This window comes from Urtica dioica, chromosome 5, assembly GCF_054948205.1.
Source record: "Urtica dioica subsp. dioica isolate 48M chromosome 5, U.dioica_male_clone48M_v1_H2, whole genome shotgun sequence".
NCBI classification, from domain to species: Eukaryota; Viridiplantae; Streptophyta; class Magnoliopsida; order Rosales; family Urticaceae; genus Urtica; species Urtica dioica.
Window position 1 is genome coordinate 31,720,402 of NC_142760.1, and position 18,419 is coordinate 31,738,820.

General features: G+C 34.8%; 2 protein-coding genes and 1 pseudogene across 3 annotated transcripts; 2 read left to right on the forward strand and 1 right to left on the reverse strand.

Annotated features, from left to right (window-relative positions):
• The first annotated feature begins 4,015 nt into the window (after positions 1-4,015).
• Positions 4,016-6,490, forward strand: LOC149397901 (uncharacterized; annotated as a pseudogene).
• A 607-nt stretch (positions 6,491-7,097) lies between these two features.
• LOC149397902 (RabGAP/TBC domain-containing protein) lies at positions 7,098-14,366 on the forward strand. 2 transcript variants are annotated; one of them, XM_089614854.1, is made up of 15 exons: positions 7,098-7,327; positions 7,449-7,628; positions 8,093-8,156; positions 8,218-8,325; positions 8,778-8,862; positions 9,176-9,230; positions 9,591-9,983; positions 11,340-11,399; positions 11,716-11,814; positions 11,992-12,102; positions 12,411-12,482; positions 12,587-12,703; positions 13,093-13,242; positions 13,716-13,816; positions 13,916-14,366. In XM_089614854.1, exons 1-15 carry the CDS (start codon positions 7,265-7,267, stop codon positions 14,241-14,243), a joined length of 1,986 nt encoding a protein of 661 aa, XP_089470980.1. In that variant the 5' UTR covers positions 7,098-7,264; the 3' UTR covers positions 14,244-14,366. The 2 variants fall into 2 exon arrangements, with proteins under 2 accessions (XP_089470980.1, XP_089470981.1); XM_089614855.1 differs by having other exon boundaries at positions 8,093-8,144.
• Positions 14,367-14,536: 170 nt separating this feature from the next.
• Positions 14,537-15,999, reverse strand: MYB82 (myb domain protein 82). The gene is made up of 3 exons (XM_089614856.1): positions 15,764-15,999; positions 15,466-15,595; positions 14,537-15,154 (listed from the first exon to the last, which is right to left on the reverse strand). Exons 1-3 carry the CDS (start codon positions 15,888-15,890, stop codon positions 14,773-14,775), a joined length of 639 nt encoding a protein of 212 aa, XP_089470982.1. The 5' UTR covers positions 15,891-15,999; the 3' UTR covers positions 14,537-14,772.
• Between the last annotated feature and the right edge of the window lie 2,420 nt (positions 16,000-18,419).

Here is an 18,419-nt window from a genome sequence, read left to right on the forward strand (position 1 = left end):
TCAATGTAAGCATATCCATTAAAGTTGTCAACTATAATATTATTTTAAGACATATTATTTTTTTATTTTTTTATTTTATACCCACTTGATATTATCTGTGTATAAAAATATTTGTGAGCATTGGTGTCATATATGAGCACAATTGCCATAATGATTATGATATTTTAAGTTGCTCACAACGCAATAACAACTTGAGTTGCTTTCCACCTAAGCATAGACAACTCCCATTAGATTTGCTCTTACGAACCCGTGAAACTCCAACTCAGTCCCCTACAATGTAATGGTGAAATCAGAATATATTAAAAAAAAAAAAAAAAGAATCCACTAGTCTATATATTCAAAACAACAAATCAATAATAAAAACCTTGAGTCTATTAAATTCTTCAACCGCGAATCTTTCCAACAAGACATATTGTATTTCACCAAAGGCCTCAGAAGGTGTGGGCGTCAGATAGCCGATCTAGCATTCATAATCAGGATCGAATATTTCTTCAAAATCAAAACCTTAGAAAACAAAAAAAAAAAAAAATCCCTAGAACGAGTAACGATTTTAGAAATACGATCCAGCAAGCAGTAATAATCAGGATCGATTATATCTTCAACATCAAAACTCTAGAAAAAAAAATCCCTAGAGTGAGTATCTAACATATTCGGTGCAGGGGAACCGAATTTGGAACCTGGGAAGCGTGGACGCTTTTCAAGTGCTTGACTATCCATGGATATTCGAAATCCGCAGCTTTTTCTTCACGCAGATCCGTGTCCACCTCGACATCAACGTATTGAATTTTCATGCCTTAATATGAACTGTAATTCGTGTTCCTATACCAAACAGAACAAATGGAGAGTTCAATCGAGCCGCAATTCGCCAAATCGAAACAGAAAGAAGCAGAACATACACAAAATATATGTGAGAGTCTATTGCTGAGATATGACGATAATTGGCTGTTTTGTTTGCCGTGCGCTGTAAGGAACAATGCTCATTATATATACCGTTCTGTGAAAAAAGGGAAGGATTATCTAAACTATGACCTCCTCAATATTTTAGGACCAAAATTTACTAAGTCAAAATTAATCCAAAAATATGACTTCTATGTACATGTTGGTACAAAAATACCATTAATGAAATATTCTTATATTTTATTTTGTATTTAATTTTGTTATTTACTTAATGGTCACAAAAGCAAAGTTAGAGATCATTTTTTTATTAGTATATTAAGTAAAAAAAACTTGGAAATTTGAAAATCAGAAGAAAAAAAATAAAAATTTAATTTGAAAATTTTGAAAATTTGTTTGAAGATTTATTGACATTTTGTTTTTTTTTTTTATTGACATGAATGCCAATTAATCTTCAAACGATTCCGGAAAATTCTTTGAAGATTTATTGACATCGTTGTCAATAAATTTTATACATGTCAATAAATCTTCAACAGACTAAATTCTTTGAAGATTTATTGACATTTAAAAAATTTAATGAAATTGATGTCAATAAATCTTCATAAAAATTTATGTCAGCGTAGAGCATTATTATGAAAAATGCATAAATTTTTTTTAGACGATTTCGCTTATGAAGAGCAAATACATATGTCTAACGACTTCCTCTTTTTAAAAAAGGGTCAAGCGGCTACATAGCCAAATAGAACTTAAGCTTTTGCAAAATAGCCATAGTTTTCCAACTATAAGCAAACTAGCCCAAGTAAGAATAATCTAGGTTGTATTAAATTTAATACCAACGAACTATAAAGACAGAATATAAGTTTTATAAAGACTGGATTAAAATTAATTGAGACAGGATTAAAAGTCATAGTACTCTCAATTGACTATTTTGCTATACCTAATGAAACTATGAGCGTGTTTGGTACAGATTAAATTCTCTACTTTTTGTTTTTAGTATAAGCAAAACCGATTTTGGGTGTTTGGTAAAACTGCGGTTAGAAAAAACTTCAAAATCGCTTTTGGATTTTATACCAGATTCGGAAAAGCTACGAATCGTAGCTTTTTTAAACAGCGTTTTTAAAACAGCAAGAGAATTACTTTAATATCCTTGGCCAATTTTTGAAATCCCTAAATTATCTCCTAAACTTTCTAACTAAAGAAACCCAGTCACAGAAGAAATAAATACACGTTTAAATAGTCTGCTTACTCATTCAGATTACACAACTCAGAATAAAAAAAAACTACCTTCTATAAAATAGCAAATATTTGAATTGATCTCTTATATACGAGATTTACTCATTCAGATTACACAGCAATAAATACCCTATACATGCGTATTTACAATTGACTAAGCTAATTTGTTCCTAAAAATGTGATACACAGATTTGACTTCAGATTTGATCACGTCCAATTTAAGTATGTGGAAACAGTTGCAATTAATTACACAAACCTGTGAGGAACAACGCAGTGAAGCAAGGCGGTCTCATTTTCATCTCTGCATACATGTTTGAGGAAGAAACTGAAAAGAAAAAGAAATTGAAGACGAACTTACGATGAGTGATTCCACAAACAAGGTAAACTATTTTCCAATTCAATCCCTTATGTTATCAGAAGAACTCCTTTTTTTTCAATTCATTAAAAGATAATAGACAGGAACATCAACGTTTAGTTCTAGTAAAAATAGGTGCAGTGACATAAAAAAGGTATCAATTTAGATGTTAGCCCTAAAACAGAGTCTAGTAAATTACATTTTCTGTTATGCAATTCGTTCAAACATGAAGATAGGCAGCAAATATATATATGAAACTTAATACATTTATAAATATAATGGCATGGCCTAGCTTGAGAGTTGATCAGAAATGGCAGACAAAGAGATGAATGATTTCAAGCCGGCCAACAATAAATCATGTCAAAACTCCCCTACCAATTCCTTCTCCCAATTCACCTCACACTACCTAGCTTCCACAGAAGAAGAAAAAAAAGTCCTACCCGCTGGCCCAGAAAATCCAATCATAAGCTCAACACTAATCCGAGGCGTCGAGATAAGCTATGGCTATTATAAAAAAGAAAGCTCAAGAATCAAAACCCCCAAAACTACAAGCAATGAAATCTATTATCAAATCGAACCTCGTACAACCGGAAACCCTAGTTTCAAATCAAGAACCGAAACCCCCAAATCCAGAAACTATAAATTTTTATTGAAGAATAAGTTGATAACTTACCTCGATCGCTTACCTCTGCCGTCGTTTCGCCGGAGCTCTGTGTCTCACGATCTCTAAAGCCCCGAACCCCCAGCTGACCCAAACCGGAAAACCTAGAAATGTAACAACTAAAATATCAGCTCAACAGAGTTAGCGGACTTGAAGAAAAACAGAGTGAGACCGATTGAAGAAAAAATACCTAAGGATCGCTCGCTAAGAATCGCTCGATCGCTAGGGTTAGAATCGCTCGATCGCTCTCTCTCTCTCTAAAAAAAATGTCGATGAAGATAAGTGATGTCTCCACCGAGTCTGCTTTTGAGAATAAAATATGTTTCCTTTCTCTTACAATTTTTATTACTCTTTAGAATTAATATATTCAATTTTCTAAATTGAAAAGAAACTATTAAGAAAAAATAAAACTTATAAAAATCATTCTTAAGAAACTTATAAAAATCAATATAGGTATGTACACACCACATTTAAGTGAAACTTATTTTCAAATAGATATTAATTTTTATTGAGCTTTTGATAATTTTTTCAATACTTATTTTATAATATTTTATAGGTATGATTTTTAGCGGAGTTGATTTTTGCAATACTTATTTTCAATATAGGTATGATTTTTAGCTTTTGAAAAAATTTTCAATACTTATTTTATATAGTACAAATAATTCTTGTTTTAAAGATTATTTTATTATTTTTGTAAAAATTTATATAAATTCAATGTATACTTGTAGATGCCTGAAAATCAAGAATCACGTCCTCGAACAAAAGCAGTCTGGGATAATGATGCGGTTGAAATTTTATGCGACGTATGTATTGCGGAGATTGAAGCTGGAAATCGACCGGGAACAAGCTTCACCAAAATAGGATGGGAGAATATGGTGAAAAATATTTCCGAGAAAACACAAAGAGGTTACGATAAAGCTCAATTGAAAAATAAGCTGAAGTTATTGAAAGGTGAATGGAAACTCTGGAAGAAATTGATCGGAAAAGAAACTGGCCTTGGATGGAATGGTAACAATAATACCGTTGACGCAAGTGAAGAGTGGTGGCGTAGTAAAATAAAGGTTTGTATCGATAATCAAATAAATTTACAAACTTCAAATTTAAATTATAACAAAGAAAAAACTTTTTTGTAGGAGAATAAAAAATTCGGAAAATTTCGCAAAGAAGGCATTTCTCCGGAGTTCGAAGATAAACTGGATACGATGTTCAAGGATATAGTTGCAACTGGAGCGTATGCATTTTCTTCTACAACTAACCCTCACCATTACGGTGGTAGTGAGGCATTTCCTAGTGCTGACAACTTAGAAGAAAGAAGTGATGAATCGGAGGATCCTGTATGTCAGCCGAATCCTCAAAAGAGTTTGAATAACAACAACAAAAATCCCCTAGACATCAATAATTTTCCAAAGTTTAAAAAGGCTGGTGGACGGAGCAAAGTTAGTGGAGCGACTAAATTATCTTCTCAAATCGAGCGTCTTGTGAAGGCAACAGAAGAGCGTAGCGACACCGTATACGTAGTACGCAAAGAGATGCCTGGTACTAGTATCGCTGAAGTAGTAAAGTTGTTATGTCACTGCCTGGTATTGTAATCGGAGATCCAACGTGGCTTTTTGCGACCAAACTATTTCAGAGTCGTGAGAAGAGAGAGATGTTTGCAACGATGAAAGATCCACATATTCAAAGTTGTTGGCTCACTTACAAGTATGGTCTACTTTATGGCTCTAATCCAGGAGCAGCTCCAAATATTTTGCGCGTTTGAATTTTTAATCAATTGTATTGAATAAGTGTTCTTATATGAGAACAACATTCATTGTTTTGCATTTGTTGTTTATTTTGTTTTACTATAATAATCAAACAATACGAGAATGTTAGTCTCGTTTATATTCCTTGGTTACTTATTTTTTTTAGCATAAATAATGTTTACATTGAATGTTATTTAATCTTATGATATCACATATTCGTTTTCAGGAACAAATGGATACCACATCAGATGATGAGTTCGACATTGTTGCCAAAAAGAAACAAAACGAACGCAATGTTCTTATACGGAAAATTGCTCATTTGATGCAAATTTATTATGATACATACATACATAAAGTTCCGTGTATGGATTAAAAAAACGGGGCATATTTTTCTTCAAGAGATGTTGAGGGGAAACAGAATTCGGTGCCAAAGAATGTTCAGAATGGAAAAAGAGGTTTTCATAAGTTTGTGCAATAACTTGGAAACAAGTTACGGATTCAAAGGTTCAAGACATATGACTGCATTGGAGATTTTAGGAATGACTCTAATTATTCTAGGACATGGTCTAGGAAACCGGTTAGTGCAAGAGATGTTTCAACATTCTGGTGAGACGATAAGTCGATATTTTTCGGAGACGTTGGATATATTATGTCTCATGGGAGCCGATGTCATAAAACCTGTTGATCCAGAATTTAAGAGTACTCCCAAAGAAATAGCAAACGATCCAAGATATATGCCACATTTTAAGGTATTATACTCATATTTTTGTTATTTATTTTCATCGATACTTTGTATAAATTAATTGAGATATTTGTGTTTTTTTTTAAGGATTGCATTGGTGCTATAGATGGTGTTCATGTTCCAGCTTTTTTACCTCAAGCAGATCAAATACCGTTTATCGGTAGAAAGAAGATTCCTACTCAAAATGTTATGGCTGTATGTGATTTCAATATGAAATTCACTTTTGCGTATGCTGGTTGGGAAGGTAGCGCTCATGATTCAAGGGTATTCTCTGCCGCTCTTCGTGATACTGAGATTAACTTTCCAAAACCTTCAGAAGGTATGACTTTAATTTTTTTTGTTATAGCTTTGTCTTGTATACAGTTTAAACTAAATCATTATATTCAACTTGATATGTCACATGAAAGTATTATCTGGTTGACGCTGGTTATCCTAATTTGCCTGGATATCTTGGTCCGTATAAAGGTCAAACATATCATCTGGAGCATTTTCGTGCAAGAAGAACTCAACCTACTACAAGCAAAGAAATCTTCAATCGTGCACATTCTTCTCTGAGAAGCGTCATCGAGCGGAGCTTTGGAGTGTGGAAAAAAAGATGGAGAATCCTGAATGTCATGCCGAGTTATCCATTCAAAAATCAAGTAAAAATAGTTATCGCAACTATGACACTGCATAACTATATTCGAATGCATGCAAGACAAGAGATGGATTTTGAAATATTCGACGAGACAGAGGGCGATGTCGAGGGGGATGAAAACGACACAACTGAAGATCAAGATGAAGATTGTCAGACTTCTTCGAGTAGTATGGACAAGTTAAGAGATGAGATTGCTGCAAGTTTAGTAGAAATGATAAATTTGTAGTTTACATTTTTGTCAATAATTAAAAAACTTTATATTAAAAATAAAATAAATTTGTTTCGTCCATATTTTTCTAGTTTGTAATTATAATTCATATATATGCATATAAATAAGCATATAAATAATTATTATTTAATTTATAAGACCATGTCTATTTTAGTCTTTTGACCATAATATATTTATTTTACCAAACGCTAAATCAGCTTTTGTTACCAGCAACAACTGTTTTATAAACAGTTTACCAAACACCTGTCAATTTAAAAAAAAAAACAGTTTTTTTTAAAACAGAAACTAAAAGCACTTTTTAAAAAAACAAAGTTGTGCCAAACGGTGCCTATGGCTATTTTGCAAAAGTCATAGTTTGAATCGGTTACTTCGTACCATTTTTCCTTAAAAAAAATGATTTCAAAATTCAGTATTAAAAACATGAAAACCGTTTTTCGCATAAACTAGAACTCGGTGACGTGGCGATAATAGCGAGAAAGCACACACTCGAGGGGACGAGATCACCTACACTGACTTTTAGGAGGTATCCAATCTCAGCCGTAGTTTTTATAACAACTGATCCCGATCCAACGGTCATATCAATAAAATATCTACTGAAAAAACACGAAAAAGAAAGAAGGAAAAAAAAAAAAAAAAATCATTTCATCGTCTCACACATACGCACGTATATATAATCTCTCTCTCTCCTCTGACCCGCCATTTCCATAGTCTCTTCATTGCCTTCGTCTCGAAGGAAAAATCTGTCCACGTCTCGCTCTGAATCGATCGAAAATGCACGAGGCAGAGATTCACGATCTCTCCGACGACGCCGATTACGCTCTCTCGCAGCAACAGGTTGACTCAGACTTCTATCTGCTTTGGCGATCGATCAATCAATCGATCCATTAGGTTTTTCCGTTTCGGTTTGAATTTGGGGGTTTTGATTTGCTTTTCTATTCGTTCTGTGTATATTTAGGGTTCTTCGAGCATCATGGTGCGAAGCGACAGTGGGAAGCAGAGCACGTCTTCGAGCGAACCTGACGGTGCCGAGTTGGTCTATTCAAAGGACAACGTCACTATTCATCCGAGCCAGTTCGCTTCCGAGAGGATTAGTGGTCGACTAAAGCTCATTAAGCAAGGCTCTTCGCTGTTTATGGTTAACCCTGAACTTTTCGATTTTTGCAGTTTTACCTTGTTTTTCTAGTAGTTTTCCAATACGTCCCTTTCAATAATTAGATTTAGTGCTAATTACTCCTTTAGCTTAATTATTAAGATTTTTGTTTAGGTCCTTAACTTAATGGCAAAAAAGCTTAATTTATGTATCATAAGAAACCGTCTTTACTGAAGTATATAAACGTGTTTGTTAATCAATTTACCAGAAATTTTAAGACCAGGGTAGTTCGTATTCACATAAAATCATCTTTAATAGACATTTTCGAGGTATTGGTGCGTCATGTGTGAGGTATGGACTCAAGACTGAGCTTTTTTAATACTTCAACAGATGGATAGTATGAAAAAACCTGGCCTAAATTATGCAACATGAAATCATTTCCATTTTTTTCTTCATAATAATTACTGTCGCAGTTGAGATGTTTATGGTTTTGGTTTGATTAATTGCAGACTTGGATTCCTTACAAGGGGCCGACTTCAAATGCGAGGCTTTCTGAGAGAGGTGGTTGTTATGGTAATGCGGCTTTTAGTGATATAGCTGGGTTTATTTCTGATTTTTTTGGGTCACCGTGCAGATAGGCATCTCTATACGATAAGGGCAGTTCCTTTCACGGATGTGCGATCAGTTCGCCGGCATACTCCTGCGCTCGGCTGGCAGTACATCATTGTGGTTTTGTCCTCAGGTACAGTGACTTTAGTGTAGCTATGGTTGTAAACTAGTCCATATACATTTAGAAGCTTTAGTACATGTTCATTGCATGATGTAAAAAAATCAGAACATCTTTTGTAATGATTCTGCTAAGCATAGAGAAATAAAAGGTTGGAAACAACATTCGTATTTTGTTATAAGGATATCAATGCATCAGCCATAGCTGTGTTTAAAGTCTTTTGTACATACATACGAAATCGTCATGTTGGATAAGGATAGCCACTAGCACATGCAGATTTCACGGATGGTCATGGTCATCTTATACTATTCCCGTGAGATAATAATAATTATTCTTTTTTAATTTTTTTATACTAGGCTTAGCATCATGTTTCTAGTGTTGTTTGTTCTTGTACAGATGCCGCTGCTACTTATTCTCTCTTTTTTAAATTTATTTTCTTATGCATGTTAATTGGTGTGCATTTATAGGACTTGCATATCCTCCTCTTTACTTCTATAATGGAGGAGTCAAGGAGTTTCTTGCTACGATCAAGCAACATGTTTTTCTTGTGAGGTTGGTGATTCATTCTTCTAATTATGTTCCTGTAATAGTGTATTTAGAGTTGATGTTTACATAAATTGCTATCATGATGCAATGGTCTAAATTGAAGTGGTTTATGCTGCTGGGTTAGTGTGCTCTAGACTTGTATAACTATTTCATTTCTTGTTTATATGCCCAGAAAGACTTTCTTTATTTTTAGTTTCTTCTATAAAACAAAGAATCTTTATGCCGTTCCTATACTCTGCTACATTGGGAAATTCTGTAATGAGATAAGTTTAGCATAAGTATAATATCCAGCGTTTTCTGGCTGTCTTAATGTTTCCAGGTCCTCGGAAGATTCAAATGTATTTATTGTGAATGATTTTCAAAATCCCCTCCAGGTATGCTCTATTCACAGCACTGCATATCTTTTAGCGTAAGTTCGTGTCCAGCATACGAAGTGTTAAACTTTTCTATAACTTTCCAATGCTACCTGTTTTATGGTACAAAATATGAGATGGAAATATGATTTTAGTTTTTTACGAAGCAAGTGAGGGCCATAAAGTACCAAGCCCAGCAAAATAAATAGGGAATTTCTTGAATGTACTGTGGTTACTTAAATTTTCGATAATATAGGTGGCATTTTCACATGTATACCAACTTCTTATTATTTTTTCTATATTTTCATGGTTGCATTTTTATCTATGATAAATTATGAAAGAGAAACTGCATAACATTTGTATGATATACTTGTCATACAGAGAACATTGTCATCATTGGAGCTGCCTAGGGCTGTTTCTGGTACAAGTGGACAATCTCCGTCTGTGGCCGTGGGTGACCCCCCTTCAGTTGAAAATCAGGACAGGTTTGGTGGGAATGCCCGTGAGGGAAGTTTAAGTCTTTCACAGTACAATGCGAGAACAAGGCAAAAGTCTCAAGATCTCTCTATTCATGATGTATTAGAAAAGTTTTCGCTTGTGACCAAATTTGCTAGGGATACAACTTCACAAATTTTTGGTGAGGCTAATGGCAATGGTTTTCGTCCTTCTGAGAAGAGAAACAACAGCCAGTCTCTTATTGATCATCGCCGTAAAGAGTCGGATATTGAAGAAAGTGCTCCAGATCTAGTTCCTGTACCCTCAGATCCTGTAGAGGTAACATTTCGTTCTCTCTGCATTAATCCGCACCTTTCACCAGAAACTGTTGATCTGTCATCATAATATAAGTGGAAAAGAAAATAGAGAAGGCATCTGGTTAGTAGGAGTAACTGAGTAGCCTAGTTAACGTCAACAAACGGTAGAGAATCTGAGGATGTAAGGACATAACTACCAACAGTGTCTTTGTGATGTGCATGTTTCATTCTACTGGTACACTGTCTGAATAGTGTGATTTTCCATTTGTGATTGTGTTTAAACTGACAAAAGTTGCTAGCTGCATTTACACATTCCAGGGTGGGTTTTTTTTTATTATTATTATTTTTTTTTTTTTAGGGTATGGACATTTATTTCCCTGCAAATTGTTCAGGCTAGGCCAGACTTACTATTTAGTATGGAATCTTCTGGCAGAGGTGTGACATATATACGAGAGTCGTATGCTTTGTAATTGTGCACAAGTATGAGGCATTAAGATCAGCTAACTGACAACAGAAAATGGGAATAAGTTATAGTTGATAAATTTTTGCTTAGCTGCTTCAAGTTTTCCCTTTCTTGCTTTGATTAGTGGAAGCATGGAAAACTGAAGCCCCTTCTTTTAGTGTATGACACTGTTAGTATAACATTAGTAAAAAAGATTCAAGTCAGTTATGCTTCAGGTTCAGGGCTATTGATATAGGCATCCTTGTAACTTGTTAAACAGAAAAATATGTCTGAAACACAATGTTGGTGACGAAGCTGCAACAGATGTAGGAAATTTTGAGCTTATCAATTTTAAGGAGGTATTAAGGAGTTTTGTGCTTATCTTTTTGGCACTGAATTTCTTTCTTTATTGGCTGTGCCTTGGACTCCCAAGAATTCTTCTTCGACAAGCGATGCTTAGTTATAAATATCTAGTTTATGTTTACTTCTTCTTCCCTCCTTTTTCTTGGATTTAACTCCACTGATGAGCATACGACGTAGTTGCTAACTTGCTCTGTGTGCTCTGACCTCTTACAAGTCAATCTCAGTGTGGCATCTTATAGCAGTTTCAATGTGTGCTCTGATGTTTAAGCAATTTCTTATAGCATCATCAATATGCACTGGCTAATCACTTGCCATTTAGTTGTCGATTTTGTGCCTACACTGTAGTTTGGAAGCATGGGAGATGCTAAAAGTTAATTGCTCTAGTAAAGTTTATGTTAGCAGTGTAGAAGAACTCTTTCTGTTTCTGTCAATGTGTTGACCCTCGCAGAAGAATTTGACATTTCTATGCATTTGTAATTCAATAGTTTAGGTTTTTGATACCTCTCTGCTTATATGCTCTTACATTCAGTGTGATAATTATCCTTCCCCATTCTCTCTCTTTTTGTTTGTCAGTTTGAGAAGTTATCTCTAGTTTGGGGAAAGCCACGCCAGCCACCTTTGGGTCCTGAAGAGGTGAGTTCTTTTCCTTTCCTGCTTTTTTTTTCCCTTTCCCTTTTTGGTAGATTTTCTGTTAGTCGACTTTTCCAATTGCAATTTGCTAAAAAAATTAAAATTGTTTTAATATATGTCTTCCTAAAAAAGATTTGTGCAATGTGTGAACCATCATTGAGAATTTCTTAGATCAAACATATTTTACTGTGGAATTTAATCCTAAAGTCAGCCTTTTAAAGGAATCATCATTCATCTTAATCAATTTCACTAGAGTTGTAGATGATCTTTAGTGAAGATTCTTACAACAGTTTGCAAAATTTTTGTTCTGCCGTTGCAGTGGGCTACATTCTTGGATTCGGAAGGGAGGGTCACGAATTCGGAAGCTCTAAGAAAGAGAGTATTTTATGGGGGAGTTGAGCACATATTGCGGAAAGAGGTCTATACATGTTTTATTTTTTGCTGTAGCTTGGTGTTTAATCCTTCTTGATTTAATATTCTTTGCGTTTTTTCAATTAGCAAAATAAATACAAACAAGAGTCCCTGGTTTCGTAGACCAGCGCCTTAACCATTGAGCCTTGCTCTTATCGTTGTTTGAACTTAATCATGCCTGTAGGTATGGGCATTATTGTTGGGATACCATGAGTATGATTCAACTTATGCAGAAAGGGAATACATTCGATCCGTTAAAAAGTCAGAGTATGAGACGATAAAGAACCAGTGGCAGGTTTGTGCGAGTCTCGTTATTAATATATCAACCTCCCCATATTACATCTTTGACCATCATGATGTTGATGTTTATTAGCTTTCTCTTTGCACTCTGAGAGAGCTTTGGGTTACTCGATCATAATACTATAACATTGTATATCATATTTACTTAAATACACATCGTAGTACCACAGTTACATGTGATCTATATATCCTGTTAGAGGACACTCCTTACAGTTTAGATCAAACTTGAAGAAGTTTCTACAGCATTCTATCTTTTCGTTTAATAAGCCGCTAAAAGGAAATGTATTTATGTGTCCCTTGCAGAGTGTCTCACCAGAACAGGCAAGAAGATTTACTAAATTCAGAGAGAGAAAGGGTCTTATAGACAAAGATGTGGTATGAACGAGACACGAATCTTTCTGCTAATTTATTTTATTCGATTTTCCAAGATAGAAACCTCAATTGTTGTAAATTTTGGTATATATTTTTTTTCTTTCAAGGTGAGGACTGACAGGTCACTTCCTTTCTACGATGGGGATGACAATCCAAATGTGGATATTTTACGTGATATCTTATTGACATACTCATTTTACAATTTTGATCTTGGTTACTGTCAGGTAATTAATTCCCAAGCTGTGTCATTTCTTGATTATTTACACCAATAATATTGTGAAGAAATGAAATTTCTTTGTTCATTTCGATCCTACCGTCATATTTTTTTATTTTCTTTAGATAGGATAAATAATAGAGAAGGGTATTTGGAAATCTTGACTAGTGAGGAACCAGAAGGACAATACAAGCCTAAGAGCTATGCCAAACACTTTTATTCAAATGTTAATTTTGTTGAAATTGGTAGAAATTCGTACTTTGATATAGACGAGTGATTTGATTATTCTAGTATGCTATAGATTGCGTCGGAAGACTTACACTTATATGCTGAATAGTTTTAGAATGAAGTACCAAATACCAATATGTTTTGTTTTCTCGTTTCTTTTTGGTGGCATAGGGAATGAGTGACCTTCTGTCTCCAATATTGTTTGTGACGGGGGATGAGTCAGAATCCTTTTGGTGTTTCGTTTCACTGATGGAACGTTTGGGGCCTAATTTTAACCGTGACCAAAACGGCATGCATACTCAACTTTTTGCTATTTCTAAGGTATCCTCCGACTTTCTTAGCTCCTCCTTATCTCATCTTATGTTTGAAATTAAAGACCTGTTAACAAATCATGTTACAGATACCACTTCTTGCTCAATTTGTGTTGTGAATCTTGTGATACACTTTAATTTATTATTTTTGTTTTCTGGTGATACACTTTAGGCACAAAAGAGTCTTGTTATAATCTTCATATGCATCATATAAATAAATTGTTTTTTTTTTTTTTTTTTTCTGTAAGTGTTTCATTTGACAGTGTTTTTCTTCGGACAAATATGAAACCTTGGATTATTTATGAAATCAAAACATCTTTACTTGAAGAATTTGCATGTATTTGGTAGTCATAATAGATTTTTTATGGTGGTGCAGATGCTACAGATTAGCAATCTGCTGTTTTCAATTTTCACTTGGTAAATAAAAAAATAAAAAATAAAAATATTTCACAGCTAATGGTTTTTAATGGTTGATTTTGTAAGTTGGTGGAGTTATTGGACAGCCCTTTGCATAACTACTTCAAGCAGCAAGATTGCTTAAATTATTTCTTCTGTTTCCGCTGGATATTAATACAATTCAAAAGGTCTGTGATTTTTCTTTAAGCCAGAGCTATATGCAATCTTTTTATACTTTATAATTTCTTATATATTTTATGTACATAACGTGATAAAATGGTTTCCAGGGAATTTGAATACGAGAAAACAATGCGCCTATGGGAAGTGCTATGGACACATCACTTGTCCGAGCACCTACACCTTTACCTATGCGTTGCGATACTAAAGCGTTACCGCAACAAAATAATCGGCGAACAAATGGACTTTGACACGCTCTTGAAGTTCATCAATGAACTGAGCGGTCGAATCAACCTCGACGCCGCTCTGAGGGACGCCGAGGCTCTGTGCATCTGCGCCGGCGAGAACGGAGAAGCTTGTATTCCCCCCGGAACCCCACCTTCGCTGCCTCTCGATAACGGCTCTTATTACCCTCAACAGGACGACGATGTTTTGTAATTCTTGCCCCCGGATTTGTCAGTTTTCATTATTATTTTGTTGCATGGAAACACATTACTTTTGTGTAGTTCTTGAAATTGTTGTAGACAATAATAATTACTGTGAATCAGTAGTATTTCTTGATGCTTGGTTAGTTTTTTTTTTTTTTTTTTCAATTATGAATGTGGCTTGTATTCTCTCAACATTCTTTCTGCTGACTGTTCTCGTTGAGACTTTGCAGGGAAGAGCACTGCCGTTTCTCGGTCACGGTAAAGAAGGAAGCGAAATCGCAACTATGCCCAATATTACAGGTGTTATGGAAATGAAACTCGTAACTATTAGAGAAAATCCAATGAAATAAAACAAAACAGGGCATTCATCAACACTGCAGGAAAAAAGCACAAGTGCTGCGTCAGGATTTTCAAAGCACAGAGTGCTGGGGTCCTGCAATGTTTTGTCTCAACTTAAAGAGAATCTCTAACCTATTTTTTTTTTTTTTGGGGTCACAAATTTAGCGAATTTGTGAATTCACAAGTCACAGTTTTTACATTTATGGTATGACTGATTGCATACCCATCTCTGCATACGCCTCGAAAAACAGGAACGGGTCCATGTAGGCCGCGAAAGGCTCGTCTTCAAACACAAACATCGAGGGCGTTATCGCCAATTCCGAGCCGTAGTTTAAGCCTCTCGTATCGCCCGTGGAAGGGTTCGAGAGACTCTTCTCTTCTTCCACTTTCCTTTGTTCTGGTTTGTTCGTTTCGCCTTTTTGGTTATCAGCGACGAAGGCGCGAGAATCTTCGGGTTTTTTGTGGGTAGCGTCGGTGTGCTTTCTTTTCCCCCGCGAATATCTCTTGTTCAAATGGGTATTCCAATAGTTCTTCACTTCATTATCGGTCCGACCAGGAAGACGACCAGCAATTAAGGACCATCTTCAATGGAAGAAAAATTATAAAGAATCATAAGAAGTTAGAATTTACTATAACCCTTTTTACGTTAGACACAGTTTTCAGGCTCACTTAATAAAGGCTATTTCAGGACGTAAGACAAAGCTTCAAACTAAAGGCCAAGTATATAGTATTGAGCTGAAAATGACACCTTAGTGTAGCATACACAACCATGCAAGAAATTTAAGGTTCATCCGTATTATTATTACTTGACATAAGCGTGACAGAAAGGTAAGCCAACGAAAGGGAATCTGATTGTTTTGATGTTTTCATGTAAAGATCACATTTGCACTGACCTATTCCCTAGAAGCTTGTGCATTCTGATGATCAAATCTTGTTCCTCTTCAGACATATCTCCTCTCTTTATATTTGGCCTCAAATAATTCTTCCACCTTAATCTACAGCTCTTCCCACCTCTCTTCAACCCTGTTATGATTATAAAATTATAAAAATGCCTAACAAAATTAATTTATAAGAATGAAAGACCCCTGTGCTGTTTTTTATTTATTATTATTTGTTTTTTGATTGACTATGCAATTATTTTTAAATTCAAAAGGTAGAAATATTAGGAGAAAGAATAATAATTTTTGAAACCTGATTGCTGGGACACAGTTGCCCAATTGCCTTCACCATGAGTTTCCACATACTTCTTGAGAATTAAGTCCTCTTCTGGCTTCCACAAGTGTTTCTTTGGCTGCTTCTTGATTCTTTTGTCTTCCATCTCTCTCTCTCTCTCTCTCTCTCTCTGTGATTGTGTCTCGTAGATTAGGAAAAGAAGAAAATAGCTAGTGCGATGGGATTCTGTGTAAAGAGAGAGCCAAAAGGAATGCTCATATATATATGTGTAGATGTGAATATTAAATCGTATTATTAGGTGTTGCATTCAATCGTGCATGGATTATTATTAGGCTATCATGGGTTCGTGACACTGATGGATTGACGTGTAGGGTCCTCCTTTTGCTTCCCAACTTTATCTTTTTATTAATTCCTAATTATCATTATTATTATTATTTCTCTCTTCGAAAAATTGCAAGTGATTCACTTCCCTACTCATATCCCTGAAAAAGCCGTATTTGCATATCCCACTTCCATGTTCGAACTCTAGTTAAGATTCTCTAGATAGAGTCCCCAAAGTACTATGATCCAACGTGTAGTGCTGCTGAAGCAATATGCTTATATTTACAACTGTTCAAATAGAAAAGGTGCTTAGAATTCCCTTATCAATTCAAAAGAATTTAATCATTTTATGCACGAGTATTATTATCATGAATATATATAATCTAAGATCTATATATATATATAGAGCCCTAGTCACGTGGGGGTTCTCTACTTTGAGAGATCGTGTGTAAGTGTAGCACTACGTAAAGCAAAAGAATTAGTATAGGTGGTAAAAGTTGATTGTTTGTCATCGTTGCGACTTGCGAGTACTAAATATTTGTAACATATTATATTTAGAAATCTTTGAGACAGGTTTTATGACAACACTAGAGGATAGCTTTACTAAATTTGCATATCGTGTGTAGATTGAGGGGTCTCAAGTTCAAGTGCTCTCAATTCTCTTTCTCCTTTTCCTTTTTTTTTTTCCTCTCTTTAACAATTTGGTAGACTATATTTGCAATGTTGAATGGAGATTTTGCATGAAAAGTGTTATGCTAGGAGCTCTAGCTAGATTGGACCACATTCTCTTTTTTGAGTAGGCATTGAAGCATATATTAAATTTGTTAGATATAAATGCTCATGACTTCAATATCTATATATTTTTTAATTAGAATAATTTGGTGGATTGTGTTAATGGTATGTATAGGAAAGAGTAAAGACCCTCATTTTGGATATGATATAATAAACTAATTGGAATATATAGTAAATGATATAGAGAAGTAATGGTCATTGCTAAACTTTAGGTGAAAAGTTGCTCGCTTTTACTTTTGATTTCCCTTCCTTTCTTTGTTGTTATTTGCTTGAAAGCATCAACCATTGTCATTAACACTCATTTGCTTATTGTGTCAAACATATTCTGATGTATTACCATCAATAGTGGCCCTCAGAGACTCAGAGTAGTAGTTCCATGACTTTCATCCTATTTATATGACGCACAACTTCATGTGTGGTTTCATCTTTCTTTTTTCTCTTTCAACTTATAGTTATCAGAACTATTAGAAATAATTTTATATACGCTACTCAATTACTATATCTACTTGTCATGTGATAGACAAGCCATACTCAGAATTCCACATGCTCTCTCTCTCTCTCTCTCTCTCTCTCTCTCTCTCTCTCTCATTTTAAGCGGGCCCAGAAACTCGCTTTCTTTCTTTTTTTAGCTACTTTTTGTACAGAAAAAAAAAACTTCAGTTTGAGTTATGCCACTCCAGTGCAATAAATGTTTCCCTCTGGTTAAGATGGCTAGGCTCAAGAGACCTCATATTTCACCCACACAAAGAAGAAGGAAAAACAGACAAAGTGGTAATCGTACTTGGTAAAAGATATTTCACGTGTGTTGTTACTTGTTACCTCACATTGGGTTCGGTGAAATTAACTCACAAACCCAATGATGATATAATGATTTCTAATATTGGGACATGCATGCAAAGTTTTGCTATCATTTCATCTATTGTTTGAAAGTACTTGGTTTTGAAACGAGAAATTTCATTTTCTAGACCTAGTAGTTATTGAAATATCTCAATTAGATCTATTAGTTTAAAAATATCTAAAATTGGACTTTTGCATAATTTTCGGACGGAAATACCCTTGCAAGACCATAATCCCTTTTGACAACGGAAATACCCTTGCAAGACCATAATCCCTTTTGACAAAAGTTCATTCACTACTTATTTTAAAATCTCTCATTTTCTCATCATTTCGAGTATCCAATTGGTTGAATTCTGTCAAAATGGGTAAGTATTCTTCTTCATTCATCTTTTATAGCTTTAGTGACATAGTTTGTGCAGAATAAATAAAAGTAGGTAGATTTAGGTCAAACTTTCTGGAGTTTAACGTTATTTATGATGAAATCCGGTAGTTTCGGATGAAATTCATGTACAATATCCAATGAAATTCAAGCAGAAAATCCGACAAAACGGATAGATTCCTTTTTTTATTTGGACGTTGTTTTGAACGATAATTAAGAATCTTCTTTTCATTATCAAATCACGAGCATCCCACGATCAAGACAATTGGCTGAATCCCGTGAAACCATTTCATACGGAAAACGGCTTTCTTTGAAAAGAAGTTTTGCCCCATCAGTCAAATTGGA